This window comes from Ammospiza caudacuta, chromosome 6 (genome assembly GCF_027887145.1).
Source record: "Ammospiza caudacuta isolate bAmmCau1 chromosome 6, bAmmCau1.pri, whole genome shotgun sequence".
Taxonomy (NCBI): domain Eukaryota; kingdom Metazoa; phylum Chordata; class Aves; order Passeriformes; family Passerellidae; genus Ammospiza; species Ammospiza caudacuta.
This window is the reverse complement of record NC_080598.1, coordinates 57387965-57408135: the sequence shown is the minus strand read 5'-3', so window position 1 is coordinate 57408135 and position 20171 is coordinate 57387965. Positions and strand designations below refer to the sequence as shown.

Sequence of the window (20171 nt, the reverse complement as noted above, 5' to 3'; positions counted from 1 at the left end):
CTGGCAACACTTGACCTTTGCAAATTCACAGGAAAAACATCAAGCATTTGCCTTCTCATATGAAAAAATGCAGTGCTTTTTAGTTCTGGGTGACTAATGATAGCAAAATACGTGCACATGATTAAAGCAATGCACTTTGGATTTACTTCAGAATAAATTAACCCAAACTATACTGCTTCTTTTCAGAATTGCACTTTTACCAAACACCTGTTTGTTCACATCCCTGATAAAAATAGTAAAATGGTGCAAGAGCACATGAAGATCTATACTTGGAGAGTAATAAAGAGGTAATTAATTAGATAAAGTATATATCAAATCAGAAAGGCAGTATTTGTGGTTCCACTTTATCTTCCATTTCCATGAAAGACTTGAAGCATGCAAAAAAAGTGTATTGAATGTGCAGGTGAATGAAAGTGAAAGCAAAAAGTATCATGCTGGAGAACAAAATGCCTCTGTGAAAAAGGGTCAAAATGTTAACATGGTTGCAGAAGAAGTCAAATATCTTGCTGAGATGGAAGAACAACCGGTAAAATGCAGGCAGGCATCCTTTCACTGTCCTGAGCCTTGCTGAAGATCCAGCACTCCACAGTGGAGAAGATGAGATCCAGTTGAAAAAAATCAGGAAGAGATCCCCAAGTGCATGAACACAGGTGTGGAAAATCCTGAGATGCAAATGCTAGCAAAGCCCTGGGCTGAAAAGCTCTTAGTCCAGTAAAAAGGAGACCACAGGTGACATGATAACAGCCTGCAAATATGTAAAGCCTGCTGCAAATTACAGGGGAGTGGTAAAGTGTTTTCTCTGTGGTGTGTAGGGTGAAATGAAAAGTGTTTGCATGTTTTATTAGATTAACAAACTAATCTGATAAGAATGGACAGGTGTGTAAAGCTTTAGTAAGCTTGAAACAAAAGCTGTGAATAAGACCATCTTTGCTCCAACACTACTCATAAGGATCAAATTTGAGCAAAGACAGACTTCTGGATTGCTGTTGTCCTTGGGTGTTTTTGAGAAGAATTTAGGCAGAAATGATTCAACATGAATTGATTTGAGTTAGACCAACTTTTCTAACTGTCTATGTCCCAGAGGTGTAGGTATTTTCTGAAGACTTTGGCCCAAACTTTTTTTTCCTCGTTTATTCACCATCGTTTTGGAGATTAAGGTCCCGATAATCTGGCCTATCATGTGCACTTAAAAATAAATAAAATAAAAATACCATTACTGTATTCACTATCAGCACAAGAAAAGCACTTGCTCAGGATCTCACTTGCTAGTAGGTGATTTAAATCTGCGACTAATAAGCCTCACAAATTCAGGTACTTTTGTTTAGCTCTGTTTACTAAAATGAAGATATACAAAAGTAAAATACATCCTGGATTACAAACACATACTAGAATACAATGCAGTTGTAAGTAAACTCTGCACTGAAAGTTGTGCTTATCCTTCATATACAGTTTCTAAATCATTATTACATGCTTTATAAAAGCCAAAGCAAGCAATAGAACAGTGACCCAGTAAGACTTTAGCAGCACAATATCAGCTGATTACCCCAGCTCTTGGAGACTAGATGCTTTTACTATTGCAAGAGCAATTTGTGTTGGTGACATTTTATCATGTATCAGCTTGTTACTTACAGCCAAACAACTAAGTCCTGTGTAAAAGCAGACAATAAGAATTTTGCTAGAGGAAAGCTCTTGTATTTGACCCTGCATATATGAATATATGGAATTGAGTTAGGAATCTGCTTTTGCAGTTGCTTTCTATGTGTAATGATAGCAGTTATGTTGTAGAACTTCTGTACCGTTCATCAAAAATTTACCTCCTCTTTATCTTTTAACAACATTTCATTTTCTGCTGCAGTTACAGTATTATAGTGGCATATGTAAATTCTCACCAGGTATTTAAATTAATATTCCCATATTTTGTTCTTAAGTGTTCTTCTTCTGTTGCTTACTCTGGTCATTAGCTCTATCCCCAAAATTCCATTAGAAGCAGCTAATTTTTCCACTTGGTAAGTAGCTAAAGAAATCTCCTGCTATATTGTATATATGTTACTGCGAGAGAAATAACATGTTATTTTTCTTAAAATAGCATATATAATATAGTCCTTGCAATTATCTGATAGAATTGTGTAGAAGAATTTAAATGCCAAGTAACGAAAGCTGCTGCAACAGAAGCTGAAGGAAATAAAGCAGGGGAGTTGCTTAAATCACTAAGAAGCATGGGGGGGGGGGGGGGGGAATCAACATATATACATATATAAACATGTCTAGATGAGGTTAAAAAAAAAAAACAACCCTAGAATGTCTGAGTCCCTGGAATCAGCATGAGCCTGTCACCAAATTATTTTGGAAATGCTGTTTTAAATCTTATTCACATGAAAACTGTTTTCAATATATGGAATCAAGTAAGATATTGCTCAGTTGTCCAAATAGTATCCTCCACTTGGATTTTGGTAGCAGTTTTTGACTCAGCTTTGTTCTCAGCAGCTCAAGTCCTCACTTGTAATCTCTAAATACATGAGCAATGGGTGCTTCTGACTTTAGTCTCCTGTTTGAAATCCAGAGAGCGAGATTATTGCTGGCCCTGAGGGACATTGCTGCTGTGTGCTGTCCCTGGCAGATCTGTCAGCTGCAGAGAAATGATCCTCAGACAACTGGACAAACCAGATATTCACACTGACAGAGCATGTGACTGCACTGAAGGTCAGAGATTCAGAGACTGCAGGACTGGGACCTTTAAAGATCCCTGCACAGGATTGCCCTGTGTGTGCTGTGTGGCACTGGCATTAAAGGAGATCCCTGCAAAGTTAAAGGGTTATTTCATTCTTTGTGGAACCAGGCCTTGACAATCCTGTAAGCACAGGCTGATAGGCTTTCACCAGATTTACTCTTGTCATTCCCTTCTTCAGAAAGTAATTCCTCACCTTGCTTATATGATTAGAAAAACCCCAAACCCCCATTTTACATAGAATGAAGAATGTTAAGATGAGCTTCAGCATCCTGCCGTGCCAGATCTGATACCCTCTGTTATTTTGTCACCATACCCCGACTGAGATTAAAATAGATTTTAAAAGTTCCTGATTGTCTTTGTTACCACTGCTATGCACAGTTCTCTAAAATGAGTACTGAAAAATAACTCTAAATGCTCTTTATGTTCAAGTTTACACTCCCCAAGAATTAAATCCACCTCACCTTTGTTATCACAAAGGAACAAAAATAATGACAGTTCCACCCAAACTATCTCCTGGAAATACAGAAGGTTCTTCTGGTTTGGTGCTCCTTTTCTTCACAGGGCTGAAGCACACCTTTCATTCTTACAGCTGATAAATGTTGCTTCCTGATTTTTTATCATATACTACGTTACTCTTTTGTATTTATAGCAAAAAGGTTTTTTTTTTTAATTTTAACTTGCAACTTTACATTAAGTGTGTTATGATTGCAAAGTATGTAAAACATATTTGTGGTACAACTTGACAAGACAATATTGAAAACTTTGTTTTGGTCAGTTTTCAATGGACTTCACATATCTTAATCTATTTCTAAAAGTGAATAACTGTGAAAGAGGATCTAAAAGGAGGCCATCTATTTAGACACCAGATACAAGATAAACAACAATCTTCCAAGGGTTGAGCATCTAGCACAAAATTTACATGAACTCCACTCAGATGGAGTGGCTTCTGATGGCTTCTTTGCAGTGGTGCTCTGAAGAACCAAGAATTGTAACCAAATGTTATTGGCAGAAACTTTCAATAAAAGTGGATGCCAAGTATTAGCCAAAATAAGAATTTAAAATATACACATGCCAATGGTAGCACTGCTTCACACCCAAGGAGGCCCAGCACAGCAAGTGCTTTTCTGCATCAATCAGCACAGACACTTCTTTAAGATCTGACATACCTCCTTCAAGGAATCAGATCTCTGATCAGAAGAAAGCAAATGTTATGATAACAATAACACTGCACACAATTTGCCTACTGTGCTGCATGGAGTTAAAGTGTTTGCAGCTTTCTATAATCCTAAAAGTCTCCCAAGAACTATTCAGAACAATAGCAGGATATCCTCCACTTCTGAGCAAAGTAGGAGAAACTTGATCATTGGGAGTGGTATTTTTTTCTAACATTCCTATCAGGATTTCTTCCAAGCATTCACTTGCACTCAAAAATTGGTAATTGATGTCTCACTATTCATCTGCTTGATAACTACATCATTTAAGTTACTCTCATTGCATCACATCTGCCAGAGCTAACAGATAAATTCCTTCCAATTAACAAAAGATTAGCTAATAAAAAAAATTAATTGCTAAATGTATGACACTTTCCATACTCTCCCTTTAGCCTCTTTGCATCTTCTCCTTTAAACCATTTCTTCCTTTTCTCAGATTTTGCAGCTTGCTCCTTCCTTTCTTGATTTTCCTGCATTCAGACAGAATGACAAATAAAACAATAAACAAGAGTTTCTGAAGGAAAAGCTTGTTAGGAAACTCTCAGTTTGCAACAAATAGGTATTCTGAACATGACCTGTGTGCCCTTAAAACTCTCAGCTGCTGGGGTTTGGGGGTAAACAGCAGAACAGAGCTTCATGGTCAATCCCTTTGGCCTTCTCCACGTGATGATGTTACCAGCAAACTATTTCATCAGTTTGAACTGCAACTTTCAACTATGGACTGAAATGCATTCTTCTTAATTAGTCCCTTTGTCCACAATAGAGAACATTAGTTTAACTTAATTAGCATTCTAGAGATTTATCCCATAGCAACCTTGTTTGTATTCAGGGATTTCTACCAGAATTTTCAGGAGCTGTTCAGCTGTGTTAAACAGCAATTCACAGTTTCTCTTCAGGCTCTCATTAAATTTGCCAGTAGTATTTCTGCACTGCAGTTCAGGGCCAGAGTCCAGGCTGGATGTTGATTGGTACCACTCACACAATTGCCAGAATGGCATAAATCCTTTTGGGATTTATGTAGATAGGCAGGATTCTGGTTTCCACAGAGCTGCTGGTACCAGAATAATAAAATTAATGGAGGAAGAAAAAGGATTGGAATGATTACTGCTAGCAAAAGAAGATGATTATTCAGTGGAAGAGTATTCCTGGCTTTTGATAACTAGCACAACAGTGGGAGAAGGTAGTTCTGAACAACTGAGATAACTATAGTATAACATAAAGATGATAAAATCCATTTTCTTAAATGCTCCTGCAGTTCTTGTTCCACAGCTGCATTTGTCACCAGAACATTGCCATCCCACCTGGAAGCTTGCCTGCTTTTGATTGCAACCAGTGAGTAGTTAATCTACACATTGCAGGTAGATGAGTACTTAATAGGCTGCTGTGTCATATGACAAAACCTAATAACATCCAGGAAGATGCTGATGATTTGGTGATTTTTGATGAGACATGTGTGGTCTGCTTTGCAGAGAGTTTGAAGCAGAAAATACAATTTCCCACAATAGTGATAAATCTGTTTGATTGCTATGGATCATCTGCCACTATTTCCATAAGATGAGCTGAACAAGTCCAAGAAAATGTGCACAAGTTTATAGAATCAGCCTTTATAGTAAGTAAAAATCTAGGATCAAACAAAGAAAACTTGTGAGCACTAACAGTTAATCTGTTTGAAATATAGGAAAAAATCTGTTTGAAAAGGAAAAAATCTGTGAACTCTTGACAGAGAAAGAAAATGATCCATTAGCTCCAAATAGAGGGTGCTTCTGAAAGAATGGGTGAAGTTTTATGAGAGGCTAGAAGATTCCATCAGTATAGGGCTCCTATGTGCTTGCCTGATGAATTCCTGCTGTCTTAGCATAACATCTTTGAGATACTATGGCTACTGGGAGACTTGCAGATTTGTGGGCCCTGGGAGAATGTCTCTATGTAATATGCCATAAGAAATAAAGGAGGCGAATTCAGAGATGTGTTGTTCTGCTTATTGAACAGCACACACAGTAGTGAGAACAAGCTAAAACACATTAGGAATAAATTGATCAATTGAGCAAGCCTGAACCAAATTTTTCTTCAGAAAAACTGTAAAAAAACCCCCAAACAAAATAACAATTCAATGTAAACACACTTCAAGTCTCTTCAACACAAGAAAGCCCCAAAAGGTACAGTGGTAGTAGGGCAGAGGAATGAATACTCACAATCCCTTCTCCACCTTCCTGGATTAGTGAAGGCAGCTGCAGGGATGAGATTTGGTGAAAGAGGGAGTCACTTTGGATTGGCACTTTGTGGGATGTTAGATACTTGCTTGAATTTTGAATTAAAAGATGCTCCAGGACAACTGTTTATCCCCACGGTATCTAAAGCACATCCTGTTCCAACACCACACGCACCCTACAGAGGAGCAGCTGCTCCAGTGTGGCTGTCCTAGGCGAGGGACACAGAGGAGCTATCCCTGTGCAGAGCTGTCTGTATAACCTCTGCTATCAACTGAATGCTTCCTAGAGCAGATTCTGTGGAACATTCTTCTCCTTTTCCTGAGATTAGACCATCTCTTGGCTGGGAGTTCCCTTCTATGAACAGCTGCAAATGCTGAGGGAGATCAAATGTTTCCCACAATCCCCTATAATCACGCAGTGATTATTTTCCCCACAATTTTGCCATTCAGTTCTCAGCAAAACTCCATTTCTGATTTTTTGTCTTTGAGCTGAGGAGCTATTTTCTCCCTGTCTCCTTCCTCCTGCCATCTGCTTCTTTTATTTTTTGAGAACTGGTGAAACAGTCATCAGCCCTGGGTGACAAGCCAGTTCCCTTGCTTCCTTGCACTGTGTCAGTTTTGGATATCATTTGGGTATTTGGAAAGGCTTTGTTGATTTGGGCTTTTTTCCTCCAGGTAGATGGAGAGAAAGATGGCAGAGTCTTATTAAAGTAATTCCACTTGTGTAACTCAATTTTTTGTTATCTGAAGGATAAGGGATGAGAAAGAATCCTCATGGAAGGAAGAAAGATTTTGTTTGAACAAAGTAACAAACCCCAAATCTCTGTAGATAAGCTTAGGAGACATCAAGAATCACTATTTATCGAAACTATTTCCCTTCTTATTTGATGTGGGAATGGAAAGATAGCACTAACAATTTTGGCAGTGCTAAGAGACCTGCTTTACACAGAAGACTCATCTCAAAATAAAAGTTACACCTTAGCAGTAAAGCTTAAAATAAATGGCACTGGGAAGAGATGATGCCTGCGGCTAATTCTTGTGTAAAAATCAAAATCACAGAAAAAAAAGATGCTTTAAAAATTAAAACCTTCAGCTTTTCAGCATGTGGCTGTTTTCAAGTACAAAAAGATACTACAAATAGTATCTTTTTTCAGGTGATAGTGAGAAAGCAAGCAAGAGAAGAGGAGATTAATTCTAGGTCTGCAGTGGAAGAGAGGTGCAGACAACATGGCTGATAGCTGTGGTACCTTTGAGGTGAGGTGCTGCTGAGAAATGGAACTCAAAATAAGATGAAAAGGAGTTTTCATTTTGGGATATAAAAAGAAGCTTCTTTCTAGTTGCTCTGACCTGGGTGTGAGAAAAAAGCACCCAGAAATGTAGTTTGAGTCTCCTGCAGCTGTACTAGGACACTCATAACCTTTACTGGGACTGTTTCTTGAAAGAACTGCCATTGCTGAAACTCCCTTCACAGTTAAGTTCCAGTATAGCTCTGCACAGATGCTGACCCATTATGTTCTTGGCTCTCTTCATTCTTTTCTTCATACCTAGATTGTAGGAACTTTAAGGATCAAGCCTATTGCCAAAACATCTGTGCTTCATAGAGTTAATTTTCCAGACTCTCTGTGGCAGTATCTCATCTTTTCAGAGTCCAGGTAGCTGCATTGCTTGGAAAATTTCAGCTCAGTGCTTTGATGGAGAAGCACGTAGTGGGAACAGTAGGGGATATATTTTTTGCCTTTCATCTTCTGTAACTTCCTCAGAAACTTGATTGTTTTCATCTGGATCCATGATCTGCCCTGAAGCTCTCTCTTGGCAGCAGAGCTGTCTGTGTTCTTGCAGTTCTTCTTGCAATGCATATGGCTCTCTCTACAGAAGGTTTATCCAGGCTGGGGCTCTCCTGGAGTCAGCACAGGATCTGGTGATTCTTGCTGTTAAATGTGTATGAATGTGAAGCCACTGGCATTAAGAAAACCCTAAAGGAAGGACTTTAGTCCAGGTGTGAAGTGTGTGGTAAGGGAAATGAAATAGAGCTTTACTAGAGAGTTTACAAATTGGAAGGTGCTCTAGAAAATTTTTATGGTGAAGTTGCTGCTCTCTTACTCCTCATTGCAAGGAGTAAAGTCCTATAAGTTAAGAAATAGAATCCATTGGGAGATTTGGAAGGGATTTTTGGAACACAAAACACACTCTTGGGAGCTAACTAGTACAATGAAATACCAGCACATAAACACACCTTCTGCCTATTGGAAAATTTACCTTTTGGCTATCACCAAAGTCTATAAAGCATGTCAGGTTGCTCATTCTTTCACATGCCACAGAGATCCTATTACACTGAGGTTTGGTTAATAATTGTCAGTGGGAGAAATTACTTAAACTGTTCTCAACAGCAAAAAATCCCAACCTGTTCCCCCCCCCCCCAAAAAAAAAAAAACCAAACAAAAACAAACCAAGCAACTAGCAACCAGCCAACAAACCTAAACCCCACAAAAAACCAAAAAAGCCCCAAATTTTATATGTGCCCACAGCCTCATTTTCTGCTGCAGTTTGCAAGCACATAAATTTACCTTCATTTACTTCTGCAACCAGGGTTACATTGCCCAGCTTAGAGTAGAAAAAAATAGAAATTATTGCTTGATTTAATAAATAAAAAATTCTCAACTTAATTCTAAACAGCCACAAGGGCAAACTACCTGTAAGGTCTTGAGGAAGATCTCTCTGAATGTCTTCATTGTGCTGAATACATCTTCCAAAGACAGTTTTTTTCGGTCTTCACAAAGATAATCTGCAAGTTCTTCCTTCTTCTTTTCAATGGTGGCAAATTCCTTCTGCAGGTCCTTTGAAGCATTGAGGCTGCCCTGAGACACATTTTTTAATATAATTTATGCATATTAAAAAGTAGCATATTCTCAGCTGCCCAGAAGATTTCAGCCACTTAACAGAGAGCAGTCAGTTTTTAAAAAACTGACAACAAAGACTGGTCCACAATGCGTGATATTTATTTCTGAATTGAATAATCTGCATTTTCCCTCATTTCATCATACAATCATGTGGAAATGTGGCACAACCTGGGATGACTGAGCAAGGGACATGCAGCACCAGGATTTCTACATTACAGCTTTAGTTAAGTGACCCATTCTGAGTATATGAAAATCTAAGATGGTAGGAAATATAGTTTTGGTGGAGGGGAGGGAAAAGCATATTGCAAATCTGTCCACTTTTTTCCCCCCACAAAGCACAGTGAGACAAAACATTTCTGTGCTGCACTGTACACATTTATAGTTGCAGCCTACATTTCATTTTTAGGGCCTTCCTTTCTTTTACCCACAGAAAAATCTGTCTGGTCATCAGCTGTTTCCATATCCCAGTACCACATTAAAATAATTGAGGAAAATCTGGGATACTCTTATCTTTTGGGGCACAGTGGGAGGGTAGTAATGACCCCTTTCCCACAGGGCTTTATGTCCAGTTGTAACCTGAATTACACAGCCTTTAAGAAGAGAGTGCTTAGGAAGAAATATGGGAAATGTGTCACACTCACATTACCTACTTGCACAGATTTTCCATGCTGTATTTTTAAATCATCCGTCGACAAAAATAAATGTTTCTCTATTTCCAGCAGTTTCTTCAAATTGGCACCTGCCTCGGCCTGCATGGCATCAAAGTGGATTCTGAAAGGTCCACAAAAGGGACAGGACATTGAAGGGGTCAGTCTTTTGTTTGCATCAACTTAAAAGGTTATTATAAACATTATCATCTCTGCAAATGAACATGGAATTAATTGTCCAGCCCAGCTTTTGCAGGTAGTTCTTTTCTGTATAAATGCTTTTTTTCATGTGCACAAATCCTCATCTAAGAAAGACTCTGTGCTTTTGCCCTCACTACCTCCCTGGATGGACTGTGGAAGAACCTCACTGTCCTAGCATTCAAAAAACTCCAAGAAAATTCCAGCCTGTTTTTATTCATAGGCAACACAAGCTCATCTCCCCTGTGCCAACACTGTCCTTATGTAGCCGGTTCTTTTCCCTCCTTGCCTTTTCTCTCCAGTCTATTTATAGGCCAAAATTGTATCTCCTCTCAGTGTTACTTTAGCTTGTGTGGAGATCCAAACACAACCACTGCCAAACCAACATCATCTGGAGTTCTGAACTACTCTCTGTGCCAGACAAAATTTACTGAATCAGCAAAACCTGGCTTGGTGTTTCACACTGCATCCAGATGTGAGCAGCATTAGGAGAGCCCCTTGCAGGATTTGCACCATGCACAGTTCTCCACAGGTTGGTTAGCAAATCAATTTTGTAAGTTTGAGAGTTTGACTGAAGTAGAGGGCAATTACTTTATACAAAGAGTACATCTATATTCTTGGCCAGCAAGATCTAGTTTCAGTCAAGAAATGTATTTCTGTCATGACACAATCCAAAAAGAAATTAATGATTGAAACAACATTCAGTTTAGCTTCTGCAAAGCTAACTCACAAAACCCACAGGAATTAAATTATGGAATTAAAATACTTTCAAAAATTATGTAGCAGCTACATAATAAATGTCAATCCACTGGCAGATTTAAAAGTTACTCCTTTGAGTTACAATGAAATCTAAATCACTACAAGGTTCCTGTGAATCCTCTGAATTCATAACAGGATTAAAAATGTTGATCCTGGTGCTACAAATGTGGATTCTGATTGGTGTAACTGAACATATCTCCATGTGATTCCTTTGAGTTAAAGGGAAAAAGCTGGTGATAGACCCATGAGGCTTTCTGACACATGGGAGAAAGTCAAAAGTCTCCAGAAACAGGTTTTTTCTTTCTACCCTCATATATTAGAAACACATGCTGATAGTCAACTCTGAGAGTCCTGAGGTTCCCCCCAGTTGCCACTAAACCACACCAATCATTCCCTTCTTACATAAGCTTTGTACCTTCAGATGGGATTTCACCTAAAAATGACAGAATGTGCTGAATTGGAAGGGAGACTAACAAGTCCAACTCCTGGCTCTGCACAGGACTTTCCCCAAGAGTCACATTTTGTGTCCCAAAAATATTGCCCAAACACTTCTTGAACTGACTGAGAAACCTCAGGGACGATATGTTTTTATTGCAATATGTAGAAGAAGAATCTGGTTCTTGAAAATGAGGGAATTTCACTATCTACACAGTTTTCCTCTAAAGTAGTACTGGATCCACAGAAAGAAAAATCACACTGAGCCCCACCTAAAAGTCTTAACCGGGCTGAACTATGAAAATTTCAACACTTTGGTGTTGAAGGGAACAACTCTCTCCTACAGCAGAGAAATCCTGTGACCTTATTACAGCACCATAAAATGAGTCAGCTCCTTGCTGGCTTTAAAGAGCTTGGCAATCCATACATGACAAAAACAAACAATAATGTCCTACCCCACTGCCTTGGAAACAAAGTCAAGATCTCTGGGAAGCTGCAGGAGATCTCTGTGTTTTTTTTCAACCTCCTAAAATTGAAGAGAAAAAAATGATTATCTTATACAGACTGTCAAAGAGCATGAAAAGTTTTCAGCTGGACAACATCAGGACTGAAAACTTAACACTTCATTTTCGTTCTTATAAGTGTAGGGATAAATTTAGTCTTGTTCATTCTTTTTCTCATGTTGGCATCCACAGGGAGTTAGAAAGAAAGGAAGAGACTCATTTAAAATGCTCAGGCTGACATCCCATGGGCTGCCACAGTGTGCAGGCTGACCTGAGATTTTGTCTTCATACCACAAAAATAAATTTTATTTGACAGATGCATTTGGGATATGTGTCAACACAAGGGAGCAGTTGAAGAAGAGAAAGAAACCAGCAAGCAGACTTGTCAAGTGAACTTGAGGAAGGAAACCTAGTGTTTCCACCCTAAATATGACTGTGTATGGATTGATCTCATCTGCACAGAGAGCTGTGGAAAAGTTTTAATGGTATTCCCAGCACAGAGCCTCACCCTCCAGGTACCTATAGTGGAGTATTACTGAGGTAAAAGCCCCTCAGCTTCTGGGGAATTAATATTTGAGAATAATGCACACAAAATTAATATCTCAGTTTTTTTGTACCTCCAAAATGTGGTGAAGCAGAGTAATGTTGTTTTGGTTTGCTTTTGTTTCTGTTAGTTTGAGCAAGGCACTAATTTTAAAACCTCCAGCATCTCCAGTGTGACGCCCCTGGAAGATACAGAAAAAAATTCCTTCCTTCAGTTTTCAAGTCTTGCATTATTTTCTGTTATCTTTAGAATAAACAAGTAAAGAAATCATTTTACTTACATAGTTCAGAAAGTTTCCAACTTTAAGAATCAATTGGCAGAACACTGGCAGTCGGTGACTAGTAAGAATTGCTAAAAAATAAGAGAGACATTTTCAATAAATTAAATTAAATTATCTGAAATAGAATTTTCATTAGGTTTGACAGTGATGGTAACAAAATTTTCATCCAAGATTATGTCAAACCATTATTATGGATTTGGAAAAATACCAGCACAGAAATAAATCAGCTGAATGAAAGTCAAATGAGTAACTTTCTATCGTGATTTTTTCTTTACAAGTAGATGGAAAACTAGTTTTTCCATTAAGTTTGGAGTATAGATGTGTCAACCCTGCAGCTGCCTTATGAAGGAGAACCACATACAAGAAAGTGTATAAACTTGTGAAAGTCTATAGTCCTCATTCCCAGCACATATTATTCGAGTTAAGAAAAGGGCTTTGTGCCTTGTCATCATTGTTAGTGAGAATGATAATGAAAAGATGCACATTTTCTCAGGAGAATCTGGGGTAAGAATAAAGTTTTTGGCAGAATTAGAACAGAAACTCTGACCCTCCCCATGGGATGGAGGGGGAGCAGAGATGTCAGGGTGGGACTACAGAGAGCTGTTGATTGCACCCCCACACAGAGTAACCACAGCACTGACATCAGACATCCAGGTATAGCCCTGTTATGTGTGTGTAAACATAAAATTTTTCAGTTTAAGTGTTTAACAGGAGATCAATGACTCTCTGAAACCATTGAACTGAAGCTGGAATGCAAGAGCATCTTCAATAAAGAGACAAAACTAAAATCAGGGCTAATTTTGGGTGGAGGAGACTCCTGAAATCTTGGTGAACATCATCTGGGATGCCTTTTTCTGGCAGCCACATCAGATTCTGGTATGTCACTGTGTCCTGCTCCACCACAGAGCTAAGCATCAGTGCACACTACAGGAAAAACTGAAATTGATCCATTGTTATGGACAAAAATCTCCTCAGCACACAAAAATGTAACTTATCCAGGATCTGGGACTGACACCTCCATCTCAGGAGAGACCTTACTGCTGAAAAGTTGCTGTCAGAGGGAGTTCAGCCTCTTCTCCCACTGCCAGGAGGAGAGAATTCAAGCTGCACCAGGTGAGGTTCAGGTTGGACATCAGGAGGAATTATTCACAGAAAGAGTGGTTAAGCAGTGGAATGAAGTGCCCAGGGAGGCAGTCACCATTCCTGAAGGTGTTCAAGAAACAACTTGGCACTTAGAGTTAAGGTTTAGTTGATAAGGTGTTGATGAGTTAAAGGTTGGACCCAGTGATCTTAGAGATCCTTTCCAACCTAAATGATTCTGTGAACCCTGGAAGTGTTCAAGGCCAGATTGAGCAGGGCTCTGAGCAAGCTGGTCTAGTGCAAGGTGTTCCTGACCATGGCAGGGAGGTTGGAATGGGATCATCTTGAAGGCCATTTCCAACCCAAACTATTCTGTGATTTTTCTGATGAAGGAAATTTCCTTGTTTCTCTTCAGAACTACTCCTTCAGAGCAGAACAGCACAAACTGCAATTTTTCAGAATGTATTCTAGGAGCAGGAATTTAAGAATCATTTTGATGTTTTCTACACATTCAGCAATTAAAAGGTTAATTTTGATTAGATTATAGCATAGGCTGCCACTGATGGTAATCCAGTAAAGTGGCTGAAGCCAGGCAGCACTGATGTACTTACTTTCACAGGCTGTCCTGATGGCTTGTGCTTTTGGCCACAGACACTCCAGAAGAATTTTTGTTTCCTCACAAATCAGCATACATTCAATCCTCAGCTGGTAGCTAAAAAGAGATCAGTGGAAAAAACCACAACAAACACCACGAAAAACAAACCCCATGGGCCTGATTAATTGACTTGTGTTCAGTAAGAGCATCATCCATTTTAGGCAAAGCACAGTACCAACATTCTTATGGTCTCCTTAATGCTCTGACATGAGAACTGGATTATAAATAAATCAAAGACAGATATTTCCAAAGATGTCCTAGAAACTATTATCATCTCCTCTTTCAGAAAGCAATGCTGGACTGACATCTGGCAGTGACTACCTTGCATAATGAGACCATAATTTTTTACAATTCCTGGGCAACACTAGCCAGGATTTTTAACTTCACAGTTCTTTTTAACTTCACAAACAAATTTGAAATATTTTAGCAGTGATGTCATTTAATAACATTTATGCTTCATCATGGATTAATATTGTGGAAGGAAAACATTTTATAAAGTAGTTTTAAATCTAGCTAGAAGTTTGAGAAAATGAAAAGCCCCATTTTCACCACCACATTTTCAAAAAAGTGTCTCTGGTTGTGTCATGGCAACTGTTCATATTTATGGAGGGCTACTGCTATTAATTATAATATATCACCATCTTTTTGTGAGCAGCTCTGAGTTCTCTGTGTGCACCTCATTTGCCTTGGTAAAAGCTGGGGAGGTGGTGAGAGCACAGGCACTGCTGTGATTCACTCTTGGCTCTGTGGGCTCTCCAGTGGGTGAACTGGGATCTGTAGCCCAGGGGTGGAGTGAATCAGCAGCCTGGTGACAGGATTCAGTCTGCAGCTCCACACAGGAATAGCTGCTCAGCAGTCAAGGGTTTTTTCATACCAAGGTTATTTTAACTGTGGTTTGCCAAAGGTGTCTGAAAGTCTCTCTGGCCTTTAAGAAGGAAAAAAAAAAAATCTCATGCAAGGTCTACAAATAGCAGTCAGATGGTTTGTCCTGAAGACTGGATGTCAGGAACATCCCTCTAGCACAAGAAACAGAGGTCTTAATTTTTATGGACAAGGCTTGTAAGAACCACACTCATGGAAAGAGATAAGGAGGATTTTGCTTACCTGGGAACTTCCAAAAGATGGAGGTAAAACTGATCTGCATTTGCCAGCTGTGATTTTTCTTTTTTGTAAGATTTCAGGCTATTTATCTAACAGGGAATAAAAGAGCAAAATAACCACACAATTTAATTTAACAGGGAAAATAACCATCAAACATTTCTGGTTTCTTCTTATAGGCATGTAACTAGATTTTCTGAACTTGCTGTATGCACAGGCAATGGGAATGAAGCAGATGAACAATAAATTCTACATATGAACTGGTTTGCAAGGGCAAACATGTAGGTTTTGTTTTGACTGGAAGGCCTTTTACCTTTATACAGCATCTCCTAGGATGAATTCCTGACCTGTAGGCAGAGATTCAGGGAGCTATAATGCACAGGCACCCAGAAAGCCTTCAAAAAGATGGGCCCTTTCCCTTCCTCCTTTTTGAAACTTGCTCTGAAAGGCTCTCTATTCACCTAAGTCTACAAATCCTACTGTGCTTCATCCACTTAATTAAAATAACAGGACAGAGAGCAGCACTTTGTCTGCACCTGTGTTGAGCCTCCCAACATGTTCTTGCTTAACCTTAGTGTGAAGAGGCCAGGATGCTGGGATGGACTTCCCACCACTCTGCCTTGGAATTTCATTGACCTAGAGGCTGCAGAAGGGTGTGGGATCCAGTCATAGCTTCTTGCTTTAGCAGTGCAAATATTTTGAGCTGAACTCCACCAGAATGACACGTTAATAGATACCTCCTGGTCTTCAGGCAGCAGTTTAAGCAGCTGTCTCAGTATCTCAGCATCCAGCTTGGATCTGTCCCCTTTCTGAATCATGGCAGCAATCTCTTCATTGGAGCTGTAAGAAGGAGAGAAATGATGGGGAGCACTGGGGGAGTAACAAGGCAAAAAACACCTCAATCTCTCTGGAGGCGCTCCAGGAGAACTGAAGTAAATCTTACTATACTTGCCTGCCATTATAATTTGGATCTTAGTCCTCAAAAGTACAGTGGAGATGTGAAAATGTGTTTCTTTTAAGCCTAAAGCACTATTCCTTATAATTTAGATGTGCTTTTTGGCCTTTGTTCATATTTACACAACAAACCCCAAAGCTTTGCTCTTACTGTGGGTATCCACTGTCACTGAGAAGGTATTTACATTTGAATTCCTCCACCATTTGCAGCAAAGACAAGGATAAAACCAATGGCTGACAGAAAGTTTTAACTCAAATCCTTGCCTGAAACTTTGGCAGGCAGCAAGTGTTGGAAACGCTTCCAGGTTGCTGAGGTTTGGGCTCTGGAGAGCTGGGCTCCCTCAGCCACCAGGGCTAACAGAGGCAGCGCCCGGCTCCAGAGCAGCCTCATCCCTCACAAGGGCAGAGGGACTCAGCTCTTTGATCCCAGCTGCTCCCAGGAGAGCTCAAACACTGCCCAGGGAACCATACAGGGAGGGGAAATAGCATCTGCATTAGGCTGTGCACCATTCTCCCCCACTGAGAAGCACTTTGTCATGGGAAAGGAATAATAGTAATTAAAAGCATCCCTCTGAATGACTCTGATTTGTTCTTAATGAAAAGGGATTTCTTGGCCGAGTTTCTTCTTGAAATCCTTTTAACATGGGCCATGACACAAGGGCAGAGAGAGAGCAGAACATCCATCATCATCCTGCCATAGTTTCAGGGAATCTGAGAGTAAAGATATTTTCCCAAAAACTAGTACAAATTCCTTTCCTCCTCCATGAGGGCTGTGACTTAGTAAATTTCCATTTGTTTTGTTATTCAAACAGTTTCCTATTTATAGAAAAACTGCACATAAAAACCATGTATGATTTTGAAACTGAACCCCTGGAAGAGCTTCTTTAAAAGCAATGAAGTGACTTGGAACTTCCATTCAACAATCTTCACTAACAGTTCCTGCCAGAATTTGATATTTATGACAATAATACCAAAGAAAAACATGTTTCTACATAACTGTACTGTTATTTATGAATATTGTCTCTTTAGGAATCTGTAGTCCATTCTAGATTTAATACCAGTTTGAAAAATTATATTAATTGTCTGAAAAGAGACTGTCATCTATCATTATTTTAAAAAAATAGAAAAAAGTTGACTTCTCATTAAAAAAAGATAGTACTTGCAAAGTATTTCTGCTAAATTAATTTCATTTAATATCTGAATAAACACATAGACACATCAAATCAGTAGTTCAGATGCTATTCTCCAAATCTTACCATTTAAATTGCTTCAGAAATATACTCAGAAGGAGGCTTTTCTTTGGACCTATGAATGTGATCTGTAAAAAGAAAAAAAAAAATCAATCAGCTAGAAAGACATTTACTTTGGATTTAACAGGTTTTCTATAGGTTTTGTTTCTTTATTGGTTGAGATTTATTCTTTTTTGGTAATAATATAATCAATAACCTTCATTGATCAAATCCCAATGACAACAATTCAGCTATTAGATATATTTTAGAAAGAGGCAAAGGCATAAAGAAGGAAATTGAGTTGCTTATTCCAGTTCATAAGAATTAATATTGAAATTACCATGTCCTCCCTGCCTCAGATGAAGACCTATCCCTCAGCAGAGTTACTTCAACTTGTTTCATTCTAAACCTCCCCTGTGTTTTATTAAGGCAGCCTCAGGCAGTGGATCTCAAAATATTTCAAACTTTCTTGTCATAAATGATTGACAACAACAAAGAATTAATAAGCTTTTGACCTCCAACAACTTTGCCATTTTCTGCAAAAAGTGGCCAAGTACCTCTTTTGTTTTCTTTATTTTTGGCCCTGTTTTCTCCATAGGGATTCTTGATGGGACGGAGAAAAGGAGCTCCAAGCTTGCATAGTCAGGTTCCACAAGCTCCTTGCTGCTGCTTGGCATCACAGCCCATATGGAGTGGCTTTCTGGAGGAGAATAAAAGCTCAAGATGGACCACAGAGGTTGAGGAGCAGTTTCAAGGTAGTGTGATTTGTAAAAGGGAAAACACTTTTGAGGATGAATGAAATATGATGCTCATTAGCCCTGGACAAATGTGAATCATTTAAGAGTGACAGCTCCCACAGAGAGCATCCCAAAGGTTTGAAGCCTAATTAAAGCTGGAAGATTACTGCCACATTCAATTCACTGAGCTGAAGGCAGCAGATGAACTTAATGGGCTGCTCCAAATTGTTTTTGCTATTGCTGACCCATTGACTGTGGTGCCAAAACAGGGGATGCTGCATCCAATTAGGTAAACATCTCTTTTTGCAAGAGATAAAGACTCCCAAGCTCAACATTATTACCAGAACCATTGGGACCTATCAAAAAAAACCCAAATAGAACTTCCAAACATGATTTTGGACAACATGGGAACCTTTAAGACAGGATCTCAGCTCCTTTTGGTTTAGGAGAGATTACAACAGTGACACAATGCATTGGGGATCAATCTCAGTTTGTGTCTCTGCACAAGAAAAGTGATCCATGGCTCAGGTTTTTCTATATCTGTGTTTATATATTTTATCATAGCAGCAAGTTCTTGCCCCTTATGACCCCTTGTCCTGGAGATAAGCAAGGAAGAGCAACTGAGATCTGTCTTGTGTGAACTGAATATTAAAAACAGCAGCAAAACTGGAGATGTGTTTCCAGCCTCTTTGCTGGAAGTCAAACAAGACCTTCAAGCCCCTTTGCCACATGCTAACCACAGACTCTTAGGGTTATTGTGTGTGTGTGTGTGTGTGTGTGTGTGTGTGTGAAACACCACACAAATTACATGCCTGTAATGAAACTGGGGGCTACCCTGAGGGTACACATTCCTCAGCCCTACCAACAAGAGTTTTCAGCCTTAGATCTTGGCTGATGCACCTTTTGGCTGTGCAAGAACATAAAAAGCAACGTAAAACCAGCTCTCAGCTGAGAGTTCACTCACTGGTGATGCACCAGCAATTCATTAAGAAGAACCACAGAATGTGACCATACAAAGGATCTTTCCACTCCACACACTCAGAGTGTTTTGCAAACCTCAATCCGTGCAGACTCACAACACTTCATCAACAAATAACAGAGATTGAGAGGTTAAGAGAAGGTAACTTCAGCAGGCACAGAACCTCAGCACAGAGCTTCTCCCAAACTACCATTTCCTCCACTAATTGGCAGAGGACTGCCTTTCCATATTCATTTTGTGATTATGATTGAGAGCAAGCAATGGGACCACATGTGTGACCTGACTTATGAGTGAAGGTTAATGCCCCCAACATCAGTGCTTTCCTCTGGCTGCAAAGTGCACGAACCCATCAGCCCAGTGTACAAACAAGCACGTACGTCTCACCACGTCACAGGGCAGCTTCTGCCAGTGGAGCACCTTCATCCTCAGTGTCGGTGTCTTCCTAGCCTGGGGCTGCTCCCCACAGCTACAGGCAGGATGGCTGCACCCAGGAGTGCTGCATGGCTGAGGAGATGGCAGTGATGGGGCACTCATGCCAGGTGTGGAAACAGGGGGAAGAGGCACCTTGCCCCCAGGAGGGAGGGGTGGAGGTGGGGGCAGCTGCGGCAGCAGAGCTGGCATGACAGACTGTTGTGGGGAGGAAGAGGAATCTTTCTGGGTGGGTGATGTGCTCCCTGGAGAATGCTCTGACTGCCTAGAAAGGCTCAGGTCTGCACTGGACTTCTTCTCTTCCAAGTCCATGTTAACCTGAGTGCACTTGTTCACCTTTGGAACAGATCTTCTAGGCACTGTTTTGGGGTGGTTTGAGCAGTGCATGCTTGATAGCAGGCTCTCCATGGTTTGCCCCGGTCCCATTTTCCTGCTCTGCAAGACAACAAGGAGGTGCATGGATTAGCAAAGCTCCTCATGACTGCTCTTTATTTGTAATTCCTACAGAGACAGAAATAACAGCGGCTTTCACATTAAGGTAAGCAACAGGAATATTTCTAACTGCTTTGCAAGTGGCAGTTTGTAGCAGTTTCAGGAGC

The 20171-nt window shown here is 39.8% G+C and overlaps 1 protein-coding gene across 4 annotated transcripts in view; it reads right to left on the bottom strand.

The window, feature by feature from the left end:
* Positions 1 to 3234: 3234 nt before the first annotated feature.
* Positions 3235 to 20171, bottom strand: part of LOC131559058 (inverted formin-2-like) — a 41929-nt gene continuing 24992 nt past the window's right edge. Inside the window, exons 3-14 of one of the 4 annotated variants that reach the window (XM_058807271.1) lie at positions 19521 to 20007; positions 17985 to 18127; positions 17455 to 17516; positions 15982 to 16084; positions 15251 to 15336; positions 14103 to 14203; positions 12412 to 12482; positions 12205 to 12312; positions 11540 to 11610; positions 9687 to 9816; positions 8839 to 9003; positions 3235 to 4409 (exon numbers count right to left, since the gene is read on the bottom strand). In XM_058807271.1, coding sequence (XP_058663254.1) covers positions 4290 to 4409; positions 8839 to 9003; positions 9687 to 9816; positions 11540 to 11610; positions 12205 to 12312; positions 12412 to 12482; positions 14103 to 14203; positions 15251 to 15336; positions 15982 to 16084; positions 17455 to 17516; positions 17985 to 18127; positions 19521 to 19998 — 1638 coding nt within the window. In that variant the 5' untranslated portion in view covers positions 19999 to 20007 and the 3' untranslated portion in view covers positions 3235 to 4289. Of the gene's footprint in view, positions 4410 to 8838; positions 9004 to 9686; positions 9817 to 11539; positions 11611 to 12204; positions 12313 to 12411; positions 12483 to 14102; positions 14204 to 15250; positions 15337 to 15981; positions 16085 to 17454; positions 17517 to 17984; positions 18128 to 19520; positions 20008 to 20171 lie in introns of those variants that run through there. The other 3 variants (XM_058807273.1, XM_058807272.1, XM_058807270.1) reach the window with 3 other exon arrangements.